The sequence below is a fragment of the Crocuta crocuta genome, unplaced genomic scaffold (assembly GCF_008692635.1).
Source record: "Crocuta crocuta isolate KB4526 unplaced genomic scaffold, BGI_CrCroc_1.0 scaffold149, whole genome shotgun sequence".
In the NCBI taxonomy this organism is placed as follows: Eukaryota; Metazoa; Chordata; class Mammalia; order Carnivora; family Hyaenidae; genus Crocuta; species Crocuta crocuta.
In genome coordinates this window covers 1420403-1435008 of record NW_027551561.1, presented here as the reverse complement: position 1 = coordinate 1435008, position 14606 = coordinate 1420403, and the positions used below count along the sequence as shown (strand labels likewise).

The 14606-nt window shown below is 39.8% G+C and overlaps 1 protein-coding gene across 1 annotated transcript in view; it reads right to left on the bottom strand.

Moving 5' to 3' along the window:
* Positions 1-14606, bottom strand: part of SMG6 (SMG6 nonsense mediated mRNA decay factor) — a 223765-nt gene that overhangs the window by 198733 nt on the left and 10426 nt on the right. Inside the window, exons 6-7 of the mRNA XM_077749661.1 lie at positions 11153-11263; positions 10569-10781 (exon numbers count right to left, since the gene is read on the bottom strand). Coding sequence (XP_077605787.1) covers positions 10569-10781; positions 11153-11263 — 324 coding nt within the window. The remainder of the gene's footprint in view (positions 1-10568; positions 10782-11152; positions 11264-14606) is intronic.

Here is a 14606-nt window from a genome sequence, read left to right as displayed (position 1 = left end):
ACCAAAGGTGAGTAGCAGTATGTACGATATGCCACCAATAATGTAAGAAAAGGGAGAGAACCATATTTATATGTACATATACATACACGCACACACGTTTTACCTATTCAAAAATACTTCTCTGGGGGCACCTGGGTGGCTCAATCAGTTGAGTGTCCAACTTCAGCTCAGGTCACGATCTCACAGTTCGTGGGTTCGAGCCCTGCATAGGGCTCTGTGCTGACAGCTCAGAGTCTGGAGCCTGTTTCGGATTCTGTGTCTCTTTCTCTCTCTGACCCTCCCCTGCTCATGCGCTCTCTCTCTCTCAGAAATAAATAAAACACTAAAAAAATTTTAAAAAATATTTCTCTAATCAAAATATTTAAAAAGGCAATCATTCCTCTGCTAGATCTTTTTATCTCTATTCCCACAGACCTAGAAGCCACCCCAACACTGTTGCCTAGAAACTTTTCCAACTAGAACCCAGCTTTTCAAACAAAGTCACAAAGTTTCTATTCCCACAGGGCCTCAAATTAGCCGTTATGCCCCAATTTATTACTAGTTCAAGATGCTTCCCCATAAAATGGACCCTTTCATACTCAATCTTTCAAAACAAGAATCAGTCCTATTAGATGTCTAATCTTTCTTGAACTTGTTCTTTATTTAGGTGCCTTGAAAAGTTTCTCTTTACACAGGAGAGGGAGGACATTACGGTGTCACTCTAATTGTGCTACTGGGATAAATAGCAAGATACAGGTATCTGTGTTTGACTTCTAAAATTAGAATACCATTTTTCCAATCAAGTTCTGAGTTGATAATTATGCATGGGTGTTTCTCTTTTGACTTCCCAGGTTAACGGGCATTAGACATTTCCAATCTAAGTGCTGCGCCCTATGTAAACATGCAGGAAAAGCAAACCCTAAGACGTTAGTAGTGGTCATCGCTAGATGGTACACTGTTTATCTGCACTTTCAAATTTTTTACAAATAAAGATGTTGGATTTGCAACTTTTTAAAGGCAATAAAAATATCAAAATGAAAAGAAAAAGAGGTTTGCCCTACTTAATCAAAGCCATTGGCAATTTCCTCCAACAACCAAGACACAAAGAAACATCACTAATATCTTCTGCCTGTTTGAGTTCATAATGCCTAAAGTACTGTCTAAAAGAGTAGCCCTCAAATTTTAATCAACAAACTGCAGGACAAAAAATTCAGTCAATTTCCATCCTACCTAATTTAGTGAATAAAACAGTACTGCTTTTGTTAAATTAACAATGCATACAGGACAAGTAAACAATGAGAAATTCCAGAAACAAATTATTTCCAGCATCCAGAAGTACATTATTTGGGCCCAGCCCACCGACTACTACCCATACGTACCAAAGCACCAAACAAGAAAGTGTTCCTGCAGAAGGCTCAGTCTCTCTCCTACTCCAACTTTCTCACATGAGCCTCCGAATTACCATACGTTTAGATACCTATAAGCCCTCTGCTGTGCCGAACCCCCTCTGCCTTTGCCCATGCTGTTCCTTCTACTTGGAACATTCTCTTCTCACTTGGCCTAGTTAACTTTTCCAAGAAGTCTTCCAAAGTCACTCTCCTCCTTTTCTTCTCTACACCCATGCTTCCACCTGCACTGAACCAAGGGCCCTTTGCTGCGCTTCCACAGTACCCAACGCACACCTCCCTCATGACACTTAGCACAATATACATGGTCATCGTTATTTGTGGATTTCATATTTGTGAATTCAGCTACTCGCTAAAACTTACTAATAACACCTAAATCAATCCCTGTGGTGCTTTCACAGTCACTCGTGGACATACACAGAGTGGCAAAAAATTCAAGTTCCCTGATACATCTGTTCCCAGCTGAGGTTCAACAAGGTGACTCTCTGCCTTTTTGTTCACGTTCTCGTACCTTAAACAAGGGCCCTTTTCATAGTCTATTTAGTGCCATGTTTTTCACATTTGTGTGCTTTTTGTTGGTGATTTCACTGTTGAAAATGGCCTCCAAGCAGACTGCTTGAAATGTTGTCTAGTGTTCCTAAGTGCAAGAAGGTCACAGTGAATGTGCCTTACAGAGAAAATGTGTGTATTTGTTCAGGCACAAGTAATTGTGCGACCAGCCAGGAATCACCAATATATATTAAATAAAGTGACTTTAAACAGAAACCTATATAAAACAAGGTTACGTACTAATCACTTGATGAAATTCTTATAACCAGAGGCTCACAGAAACCTAATCCTGTTTTTCCCTTAGAAGCAATGATTCAGTATTCACTAATTCAGTGTCTGTGGTGACTTTATAGCACATAACTACCACAAATGACAATAACCAACTGTATGCTGAAACATTCTGTTTATATAGCCATTACTTCCACCAGATCAGAAGCTGGCAAACTAGGCCCACAGGCCAAAGGCAGGCAGCCACCAGTCTTTGTAAATAAAGTTTTACTGGAACACAGCCATGCTCATTGAGTTAGGTACTGTCTACGGCTATTTTAGCACTACAACTGCAGACGTGAGTAGTTGTAACAAAGACCATAGAGCCTCCAAAGCTTCAAATATTGACAATATGGCCTTTTACAGAAAAGGCTTACTGACCCATGCACTAGACTGTAAACTCCTTGAGATATTAACAATGTTGTATTCATCTTTACAACCCTAGGACAGAGCTGGCACAACAGTATAGGTAAAGTAAACTTTAATATGGTTAGGAAGACAGCTTTCTACTCCAAAAGCTCAAGACTAACTGCACTAAATTCTGGACTGGACATGAACAAGTCCTGAAAAAAAAATACCATGCAAAGAAATAAAATAAATATTGGAATGTAATGGAAGAACAAAAAGGAAAAAAAATAACAAGGCAAACAATATCATTTGGTGGATGAAATAAGACAAGAGATTCAAATAAGGAAAGGCCAAATAATTACTGTAAGAAGCTACTGAAGTCTAGTCCACAGTGAACCCCAAAATCATTCTGAAGGGCCAAAGGAAGGTTTGTCCAGAGCTTGGTGAAACATACAATGACATTTCATTACCTAAAGCCATTTTCTACACATGGCACCAAACATGTTGTAGATACAGTAACCACAGTCAGCTGGGAAAGGGAAATCAAATCATGCCAAAACAGGAGAACTCACTGAAGCTGGAGAGACAAACATCTGTCAACGACTCCCATTCTCACTTGCTCATTCTTCCCCAGTCAACACACACAAGTTACATTCCATTCAAGATACAGAGCAGTTGCCTGGCCTTTCCGCGCGAAAATGGCTCTGATGCTATAATCTCCTTAATTAACTCACTGTTTGCTATGCAGTACCTTTTTCTGATTTCCAAAGGGACCTGAGGCATAGCAGAAGGCACACCCACTAAGTAAAGAATGTTTGGGACCCTCATGACATTGATGTAAGTAGCCTAGCTGTCAGGGGTAGAGTTTAAATAGGAGTCTCAATTAGTTTAAAAGGATGCCATTTACAGTTGAGGTTGGCAGTCCCTCCCCAGGTAGCATGTTCAACCCAAACCACATCTCAAGGCTAAAAACCAACAACCCACAAGCTAACCTCCTGCAGCCATTCAGAGAGAGAGAGATCCAAAACCTGTGCTTGGCCAAGAGAGAACAAACTAGTGGGGACTCTACTATCATTACTAACAATCACCTGAAGCCAAACTTTTTGTTTCTTATTCATGGATGTGAATTTTAGTAGTTTGTGCTAAAAACTCTCTAGGAATTGTCAAAGGAGCAATTCCTAGTAAGGCTAATCACCCAAAAAGACAACTAAAATGAACAAGCAATGCTCAGCAAATATATAAATTACACAGATATGTTAAGCAAGTGACATATAACTTCATAATGAAATATCATTATTCAGCCATACTAAGAACATACTAAGAAAAGATACTCTTGGACAAGTGGAAATACAGTCTGTTCTGCTATAAATCATGTTTTGAAATATGTTCCACTGTGATAAATGTACTAGGGTACACTTTGAGCAGAACACAAATTTTCCATCTCCTTATGCATAATTTTGTTCATGAGAAACACTGGGTGAACATAGGAAACTATACTCGACTGAACCAAGCTACACAGGAAAACACACACACACACTCCAAATATCTACCAGCTACTGCAGTTCACCGTATGAACTTCTTTAAGCCACACCTACCCACATCTGATGTTATACCTACTCATACAATTCCAAATAACCTTCCCTCCAACACTTCACAAGAATCCACAAGCTATGATCCTTCTCTTTAAAAAAAGAGTGGAACAGGGGGTACTCAGGTGGCTCAGTTGGTTAAACATGCAACTTCAGCTCAGGTCTTAGTCCCATGGTTTATGAGTTTGAGCCCCGTACTGGGTGAGCTTGAGCCCTGCTTGGGATTCTCTCTCTCCCTCTCTGCCCCTCACTCACTTGCTACCTCTCAAAAAAAAAAGTGGAATGGGGCTGTAGTCCTTCTGAAGCCCATTTCTTTAAGGCAAAGTTTATTTCTTGAATTTAAAAATAGTACTTTTGTATTTCTAAATTTTCTTTAATGTTTATTATTTTGAGAGAGAGACACACAGAGAACCAGGGGGGTTGGGGGGGTGCGCAGAGAGACAGGAAGATACAGAATACGAAGCAGGCTCCAGACTCCAACCTGTCAGCACAGAGCCAGACGCAGGGCTCGAATCCACGGACTGTGGACCTTGAGATCACGACCTGAGCCGAAGTCGAATGCTCAACCAACTGAGCCATCCAGGCACCCCAGTATTTTTTTCATTTCTTAATCAATGGATAATATATAAAATTGCATAACTACCTTACTAGGTTCATATCTTTTTTTTTAATACATCACTGAGGAAATTTTTGAGTACTGTGCCCCTAGCCCCATCTTCCCCATAAGCTCTGTGGTTTCTACTGTACAATTTTACATAGTACAGTGAATTTTAGGAATGTATGTTACATTATAAGAAAACTGTATGTCCAAGTGATAATTAAAAAAAGCAATCTATAGATTAGTATATGCAGATATCCCCTAGTTTTCTTAAGTTCATGCTGTACCACTTCGTTTTTACAAAAGACCTACAATAATACCGCTTTTGCTAACTGAAAGAAATTCAAAGAGGAATTTGGCTTTTATGAAAAAAGCTGAAAAGCGAACCTAGCATTCAGCATTTGTTCTGCAAGGAGCCACTGCAGGGGCAGCGTGTCAAGTAGCACCACCAAGTTCCTTCTCTGGGAACTACACTCAGCATCTCAGCAGCAAGCCGCCAGAGCTCTGAGCTGTGTCTGTGAGCATCTGGGCTTTGTCTAGGTTTATTCTGTGCATCCATTAGTAAGATGTGTCTTATGGTATCTGAACAGCCTAAAAGAGGGTATTCTGGAGGTCTGGGAATGTTCAAAATTTTTTCCATATAAATTAATGGCAACGGTTTCTTTGCCTTACACCATTTTGACTTATAAAAGGTTTCAAAGTAATGCTCTATTTTCAGATAGCAGGGGACATGTGCGTAGTATCATTCCATCTTTGTTAAAAACTATATTTCATGTGTCTACAGGTATGTGTGTATGTGTACAGACATAAATGCTTGGAAAACTAGTCTGGAAGGGCCTCCGTCAAATAGTTCATAGTGGTGTCTCTGAGGGCATGAGTACAAGGAATTCTCACTGTAAACTTTATGGACACTGATTTAGATACAGTGCTGTCTGTATTGGTATTACTTTTGCAATTTTAAAAAATCCCTTAAAAAAAAAAAAAGACACCTGTTTCAATAGAAGTACTAAAAACAGGATCATCATACAATCTGATTATGTCCCAGCTTAAAATCCTGCTGCTTAAAATCCTTAATATTGACATCCAAATTTCTCCATATTTATGAAGGATCTGCTCCCCTTGCCCACCTTCTCCAGCCTCATTCCTCACTGTTTCTTCCCTCATTTATACACTCAACTAAGATTTAATTAAACTCCTGTATATGTGTGCACTGGGGATAAAGCAAGTGAACAACTAGATATGGACATCTCACAGAGCCTTGCATCCAGCAAGGGAAAGATCTTAACCAACAACAAAACTGTACCCAAAATTACTAATTAAAAATGTGGTTACAAAGGAGAAACATCCAGCCTCAGGGATCAGAAAAAGCTTCCCTGGAAAAGGGAAATGATATTTAGAATGAGAATTTAAGGCTAAGAATGGAACTAATAGGGGCGCCTGGGTGGCTCAGTCGGTTAAGCGTCCAGCTTTGGCTCAGGTCAGATCTCACGGTTCGTGGGTGCTGACAGCTCAGAGCCTGGAGCCTGTTTTGGATTCTCTATCTCCCTCTCTCTCTGCCCCTCCCCCACTCATGCTCTGTCTCTCTCTGTCTCAAAAATAAACTATAAAAAAGAATAAAAAAAAAAAAAAGAATGGAACTGATAGAAAAGAGCACTGCAGAAAGAGAGAATGTGCAATAGCCAGAGTCAGAAAAGACCCTGGGCCCTTCATGGAACAAGCCAGTACAATAGGGTAGGGGGGAAGAGAAGTATAAGGTATGTTCAGAAGTTGCAGGGGCCGAATCATATGGGGCCTAGTAGACTACAGTACGGATTTTGAACCAGATTATGAGAGCAAACAGAAACAACTGAAGACTTTCAAGCAGGGAAGTGACAATCAGAAATGTGTATCTGGAAACTCACTTAAGTTACTATCTAAAAAAAGGCCTGGGGTGCCTGGTGGCTCAGTCAGCTAAGCCTCTGACTCTTGATTTTGGCTCAGGTCATGATCTCATGGTCCGTGGGATTGAGCCTCATACTCATAGTGTGGAGCATGCTTGGAATTCTCTCTCTCGTATCTCTCTGTCCCTACCTCTTGCTTGCATGCATGCATATGCACTCTCTCAAAATAAATAAATAAACATTAAAAAATAGTAAAATAAGGAGCGCCTGGGTGGCTCAGTACATTAAGTGTCTAACTCTTGGTTTCAGCTCAGGTCATGATCTCCTAGTTCATGGGTCTGAGCCCCGCATCGGGCTCTGCTCTGACAGCATGGAGCCTGCTTGGGATTCTCTCTCTCCCCCTTTCTCTGCACCTCCCCTGTTCACTCCCTCTCTCAAAAACAAAACAAAACACCTTAAAAAATGTTTAATTAAAAAATAATAATAAAAGAAAAAATAAAAAGAAATGCCAAAGGAGGACCAACAATGTGAAAAGACCATTAGGAGCTTTTTCAAAAGTCTGTGGATTACTGATGAGAACTTGGACTAGGATGGTGGTAGTGGAAATGGAGAAAAGCATATATATATATATATATAATATAGCCTCCAGCCATCCTACAGTTCCCAAGCCTCAGGTGTCAGAGTGGAAATGGCCTTACATCGCCCTTCAGCTGCAAAATGCCTCTTCATGCAGCCTTCCCTAACCCCGCCCAGATTAGGTGCCCTGAGCCTGTGCTTCCTGTAGCCTCTCATGCTCCCCTTTATCACAGCACTTGGCACACTGCACTATAATCACATATGTATGTTTCTGTCTTCCCCATGTGACTGAATGCTCCCTGAGGTTAAGGATCATTTTTGGTTGTTTTAATCTCTATCTGTATCCCTAATGCCTAATCACTCAGATGTTTGTGAATAAATCCCCACTTCTTATTGGGGATAAGGAATGGAGAGACCAAGCCAAGTTTTGAGGGCCTTCTCTAAAAAAAAAATATGGGAAGCAGACTTGAGTCTGAGAAAGCAGGTGAAAAAAGGAAGGGCCATTTCCTGGCTGGATAAGTGAAGAGCTACGAAACTGCAGACTTCTTCCCCTGGTGTTGGTAGTTTCAAACTAAAAGCCCAACCTCACAGATATAAATTTAAGAGAAATTAAGGAAAGTATTTCCCCAAGAATAATTAGGCTAAAAATATATAAACAATTTCATGAATAGTTTCAAAAAGAAATGACCATTTCACTCCACTTATATCTTCAATTATTTGAAATTTCTACTAAAAATAATTCATATATTATTAGTAAAATTAAAAATAAAATAATTAATAAAACTTAATAGATCTAATGACAGCCCATAAACTGAAAATGCCTTCTCTGAGATGCATATAAAAATAAAAATATAAGCTTATAAACACATTACTTAAAAATCAATGAAGCACAATGGGAGGGAGAGATCTATAGAATATTAGTTACAACCTTAACTTTTACAAAGGATCCTCCCCAACCTTGAGGCCAAGGTCAAAGAAAGCCATAAAATGCTTTCTCAAATTGTTGTTGCTGCTTTCTCAGTGGCATTTATGCTTATTTTAATGTTTATTTATCTTTGAGAGAGAGACAGAGCACAAGCAGAGGAGGGGCCAAGAGAGGGGTAGACACAGAATCGGAAGCAGGCTCCAGGATCCAGGCTCTAAGCTGTCAGCACAGACCCCAACACGGGGCTCGAACCCACGAACTGGGAGATCATGACCTCAGCCAAAGTCAGAGGCTTATTAACCAACTGAGCCACCCAGGTGCCCTGTTGCTTTCATTTTACAGACAGACAGTGGAGCTAACCCAATAGAACAATTTCTCTCTAATTCAAATAGGCTTCCAATTTGGGGCTGCAATATCCGAACTAGAAGAAGGCAACAGCGAGAGAGTCTGCCTGCAGAGTCTCCCGTGAAGCACCGCATGCAAATCATGGCACATGGCAAACTGGAAGTTTCATTCATAAGCAATGTCTCCTTTCCAAGTCATGCAGAAAAGAGCTAAAGAAGGACACAAAAATAGAAATGGCAATTTTATTTATTTTTAAAAAAAATTTTTTTTTAATGTTTTATTTATGTCTAGGAGAGAGAGAGAGAGAGAGAGAGAGAGACAGCGTGAGCAGGAGAGGGGCAGAGAGAGAGGGAGTCACAGACTCTGAAACAGGCTCCAGGCTCTGAGCTGGCAGTCAGCACAGAGCCCGACGCGGGGCTCGAACCCATGAACCTCGAGATCATGACCTAAGCGAAAGTCGGACGCTTAACCGACTAAGCTACCCAGGCGCCCCAGAAATGGCAATTTTAAATTAAACCCCGAAAAAGTCCTCCTATCCTACTACATTTGATTCATTCTTAGCAGACAACCATGTCTCCAACTTCAAAGAGAAAAATGTAAACATCAAAAAGCCTCTCCCTCATCTTTCTCTTCCAATACCCACAAACTTACCTGATCCCCACTTACCTGATTCCATTTCCCTCAAGCATAAGGAAGAAGGATCTCTCACCCTCATTCAGGCTAATCCCTGCCTTTGTGCTCCAGATTCCACTCCCTTCCAACCCTCTGCAAGGACCTCTTCCTGCCATCAATCTCCTTCCTCTCTTAGATCTTCAGCCTATTTATCATTTTTTTTTCTAGAGACTGAACCTAGTCTCATGACTTCAATTCCATCTATGAGGGGATGCCTTCAAATATCTTCATCTCTAACTTAGAACACTCCCCCAGCTTTAGATATGTTAGCCTTTAAATCTCTCTTCAATGTCCTACAGAAATTCCAGCATGTCCAAAACTAAACTCACTGTTTTTTTCCTAAAACCAACTCTACCTCTATTTCCTATCTCAAGGAATAGACCAGTACTCACCCAGTTCCCAAGCCAGAAACACCTAAATAGGTATTACTTTTGACTTCCTCTTGTCCTTCAGCTCCCCATGTCCAATCAGGTCCTTTGGATTCTGCCTCATTAATATATATTGTATATCTGTTCACTTCTCTCCATCTCCAGAGCTATTTCCTGGTTCAGATCTTTTTCACATCTTATTTGGATTATTGCAGCAAATTCCTATTCTTATTTCTTTTTTTTTTTTTAATGTTTTTATTTATTTCTGAGAGAGAGAGAGAGAGACAGCGTGAGCAGGGTGTGAGCAGGGGAGGGTCAGAGAGAGAGGAAGACACAGAATCCTAAACAGGCTCCAGGCTCTGAGCTAGCTGTCAGCACAGAGCCCGACGTGGGGCTCGAACCCATGAACCCAACCGTGAGATCGTGACCTGAGCCAAAGTCCGACGCTTAACCGACTGAGCCCACCCAAGCGCCCCTCTTATTGCTAATCTTACCCTTCTCCAAGCTTTTCACAAAGCAGCCAGTTATATTTCTAAAATGTGTATCTGACAAGTTACTTGCTTATATAAAACATTCAATAGCTCCCTACTGTCTTCAGGATAAAGGTCAAATTATTTATTGCATGACCCTTTAAGATGTGGTCCCAGCTCACCCCATCATTCACTCCACCATGAACTTTACTCTCAAGGTACAATGAACCAGCCATTTGCAGTTTTCCAACTATGCTCTCTGTCTCTAACTTCACAAAATCACAACAGAATTTGAAAGCATCACACTGGTGACTCTAAACCCAAAGCAGCAAAAAATTCTCATCTTATACTAAGTAAATCTTCCTCTAGAAAAACTAGTTTTACTAAATTCTACAGTGCCACATAGTGGTGAGAGACGGAAGCATATAATAAAGAGAAAGAAGTGTAGCTGGAGGTGAGAGATGACATCAGAGAGCCTGAAGTGATTTACGTTCCCTGTGATTAATGATAAATGTCTGTGTACTGCCTCTCAGTTGCATGTACTGGGGCACCGTGTTTACTTAGTCTTGCTCATTAGATCACCCTCAGCAACTTACATCACTTGGGCTCAAGCTGCCCAGTCCATTCTCCTGCTCAGAATCCTTCCCGGACTCAGTGCCCTGGGAGGACCGAGGATGTGATGGATGGATCCAGATCTCTAAGCGAGTGGTGTCATCTCCAACATGCCGGAAAGTAGACTTCTTTCCTTTCCGCCATTGGTCAGGGCTCAGTTCCAATTCCTCATGTTGCTTTTTTTCCATCTGTTCTGCCTGTACAATATACAAACACATAAGCTCAGACTCTCCTGGAATTCAGCTAATAAAAAGAGGCACTCACCTCACCTGAGTTTGTTGCCCGGGGGCTATAAAAAGTAAAGACTCTGCTATAGTCGCAAAGTAGCAAAGTATCATCTGCTTTGTCTCATAGGCATTATTAATTCCATAAACAAGATGCACACCCAAGGGCCCTGGAGAACTTTCCTAAAGATGAATTTGGTTCTGCATAGGGGCTGACTGACTCCATCAGCACAGCCCAATGGAATCCCTTGAGGACATTATAAGTCATTCCCCTGAGGACACAGAGGCACTAAGAGAAACACATTCTTTTAGGAAGGAATGAGTCTGCCTGCATCCCCACTCACCTTTCGTTTGGTCTCTTCAAACAAGCTCATGAGACTCTCCTTGGCAGTCAGGATAGGGTTGCTGGCAGCTAAACTGCGCATATAGTAATAAACAGCATCGAGCTTCCTCCTCTGCAGAAAGAGGCCAGAGACATCGAGTCAACCAATTCTTTTTCTGAGTCTAGCCTGAGTCAGCTGACCTAGAAAATTACTAACTCTCCAGGCTGTGAGGAATTTCAATAAGAAAATGAGAATGCTATCTGTGGGAGAAGCCATGGCAACTATATCAGAGATCTCCTCTTGCACAGTACTATATCTTATGAGCCAAGTGCTCACAAAGGAGAGAAAAGAATGAAGAGCCTCATGAAATATAAAATCCAGTTACCTTTTGGTTTTATAAAAAGAAAATGTTCAACTCCCTAATTATTATTTAAAAAATTATAAACAACAATGGCAACATCACTAATTAAGCACAGTGAGACAAGTGACCATCACTTTATACATTTTACCTCTAAACTTAAGGATACTGCCCCTAGGCATTATTATTCCTGTTTAGAAATGAAGAGATGGAAGCTCTAGGAGACTGTTGTCTAACAACAAAACTAGTCCAACAAGGTCTCCAAGCCAAATCCCAGCTAAGCCAATATATGAACCTTGGTCCATCTGATTCCTAAGTTCAAGTTTTCACTATACCACACTGACTCTACTGAGGAAGGGAAATGTAAACTATTACCCAATGAATTCACCAAATAAATACTTCAAGTCTGTTTTATAACCAGTTATTAAGGAAAAGTAGTAAAAGAAGGGGAGGTCAGAAAGGAAAAAAAAACTGTGAAATAAAGGGAGAAGGAATGTCAAAAACCTTTTCTCTCTCCAAGTTCACATACACTTTTCCCTTTTTTTCTGTCTCAAAATGCTTCTAGAATACTAACTTCTCTCTCTCCCCAGTTAACTCATTCCTCAAAACTTACATCTTAAACAAACAAACAACAACAACAAAAAACGCTTGCATCCTGGATTCAGCTAGCATGGTTAAAGGTACACATTCCGAGGTCAACTGCCCGAGTTTGAACTGGTCCTGCCATTTATTAGGTATAACCTGAAAGAAATCAACCTCGAGGTTTTCTTATCTGTAAAATGGAGATGTTTACATCTCCTGAATGTCATACAGCTCCCGAAGAGATTAAAATTCATATAATGCATACACTTTAAGAGAATATCTGACATACTATTACAGTCAGTTAAATGGGGGCTGTTTGTTTTTTAAGATTTTATCTTTAAGTAATCTCTACTACACCCAATGTGGGGCTAAAACTCACAACCCTGAGATCAAGAGTTGCATGCTCTACTGACTGAGCCAGCCAGGTGCCCCCAATGGGGGCTATTTTTAATATTATTCCAATCCATACTAATCTCAGTCTATACCACTCACTTGATTTTAGGGTGTTTTGTCGATTCTACAATGACTTTTTTCATATTTTAACATCTCTGAGATACAACTCACAATCAGTATCTACCATAATGTCTCGTTTATAATAATTCACATATTCTTTCTTAGTGGTCCAGAAAATAACGATGCATCTAACAATCAACACATCACATTTTATGAAGTCTAATTTGTATCACTGTCTACACACCTCACTTGTCTTCTCAACACTTTTTTTCAGGGCAGAAATCATATCATATATTCATCACTCAGAGCACCTAGCAAAGCACTGTGCACAAGCATGTTCTCATTGAATTCTTGAGATTCACCAAATTACTGATAGAGGACACAGAAAACTGAGAAAGTGACGCTAAAAGACAACTAGGATAAAAGAGAGACAGAAAAAGAAGGACAGAGGAAAAGAGCTAGAAAGAACTACTAATTTAGGTCAGAGATCTATGAAAGAAAAATACACCAATTTAATCAGAATGGGGTAAAGGCACTTAGGGAATTCAGTAAAGTTGTAAGACTAAAATCAATGCTTAAAAATCAATTAAATTTCTATACATTAGTAATAAATAGCCTTTAAGAGAAATTAAGAAAAGAATTCTATTTACAATAGCATGAAAAAGAATAACATACTTAGGAATAAATTTAATAACTAAGTGTAGGGGCACCTGGGTGGCTCAGACAGTTAAGAATCCAACTTCAGCTCAGGTCATGATCTCACAGTTTGTGGGTTCAAACCCTGCATTGGGCCCTGTGCTGACAGCTAAGAGCCTGGATCTGCTTCGAATTCTGTGTCTCCCCCACTCTGCCCCTCCCTTCTTCATACTCTGTCTCTCTCGCTCAAAATTAAATAAACATTAAAATTTTTTTTTAAATAAGAGTAACAACCAAGTGTAAAAGTGTAAAACTTAGACAATGAAAATTATAAAACATGTCTGAAAGAAATTAAAGAAGACTTAAATAAACCAAAACATCTGTGTAAATACTGCCCAAAGCAACTACACAGTTAACGTAATTCTTATGAAAATCCCAATGACTCTTTTTGAAGCAATGAAAAAGCGGATCCTAAAATCCATATGGAATTACAAGAAACCCCAAATAGCCAAAATAATCTTGAAAAAGAAGAATAAAGGTGGAAAACTCACATATCCTGATTTCAAAATTGACCACAAAGCTACAGTAATTAAAAGAATGCTGGCATTGCTGGCATAAAGGTGGACATATGGGTCCATGGAAGAGAACTAAGAGTCTAGAAATAAACCCATGTACCAACTGATTTCAACAACAATTCCAAGACTAGCCAATGGGAAAAGAACATTCAACAAATGGTACTGGAAGGTTGATATCCATATGCAAAAGAATGAAGATGGACTTTTATTTCACACCATCTACAAAAAGGAATGAAAAATGGATCAAAGATCTAAATAAAGGAACCATAACTATAAAAGCTCTTAGAAGAAAACACAGGGATATAGCCTCTTAACTCGGAATTTGATAACAGTTTCAAAACCATGACACAAAAGCACAAGCAACAAAAGAAAAGATATGTAAACTGGACTTCATCAAAATGTAAAACTTTTCAGCATCAGAAGACATTATCAAGAAAGTGAAAAAACAGGGGCACCAGGGTGGTTCAATTAGTTAAGCATCTGACTCTCTCCTCTCTCCTTCCCTCTCTGCCCCCACTCCCTCTTCTCTCTCTCAAAAATAAATAAACTTTTAAAAAAGTTTTAAAAAAGAAGAGAAATGAAAAAAGGGTTTGAACAGACAGTTCCCCAAATGGCCACATAATGAAGTACAGTTCAATATCATAAGTCATTAGGGAAATGCAAATCAAAACCACGATGAGATACTACTTCAAAATCAATAGATTTGTAGGTTGGCAACAAACTGATTCTAAAGTTTTTACAGAAAGGCAGATCCAAAATAGCCTACACGTGACTGAGAAAGAAGAACATGGTCCGAAGACCAAACTCCCCGACTTCAAGACTTACTAAAAAGCTACAATAATCAAGACAATGTTGTACTGCCCAAAAACAG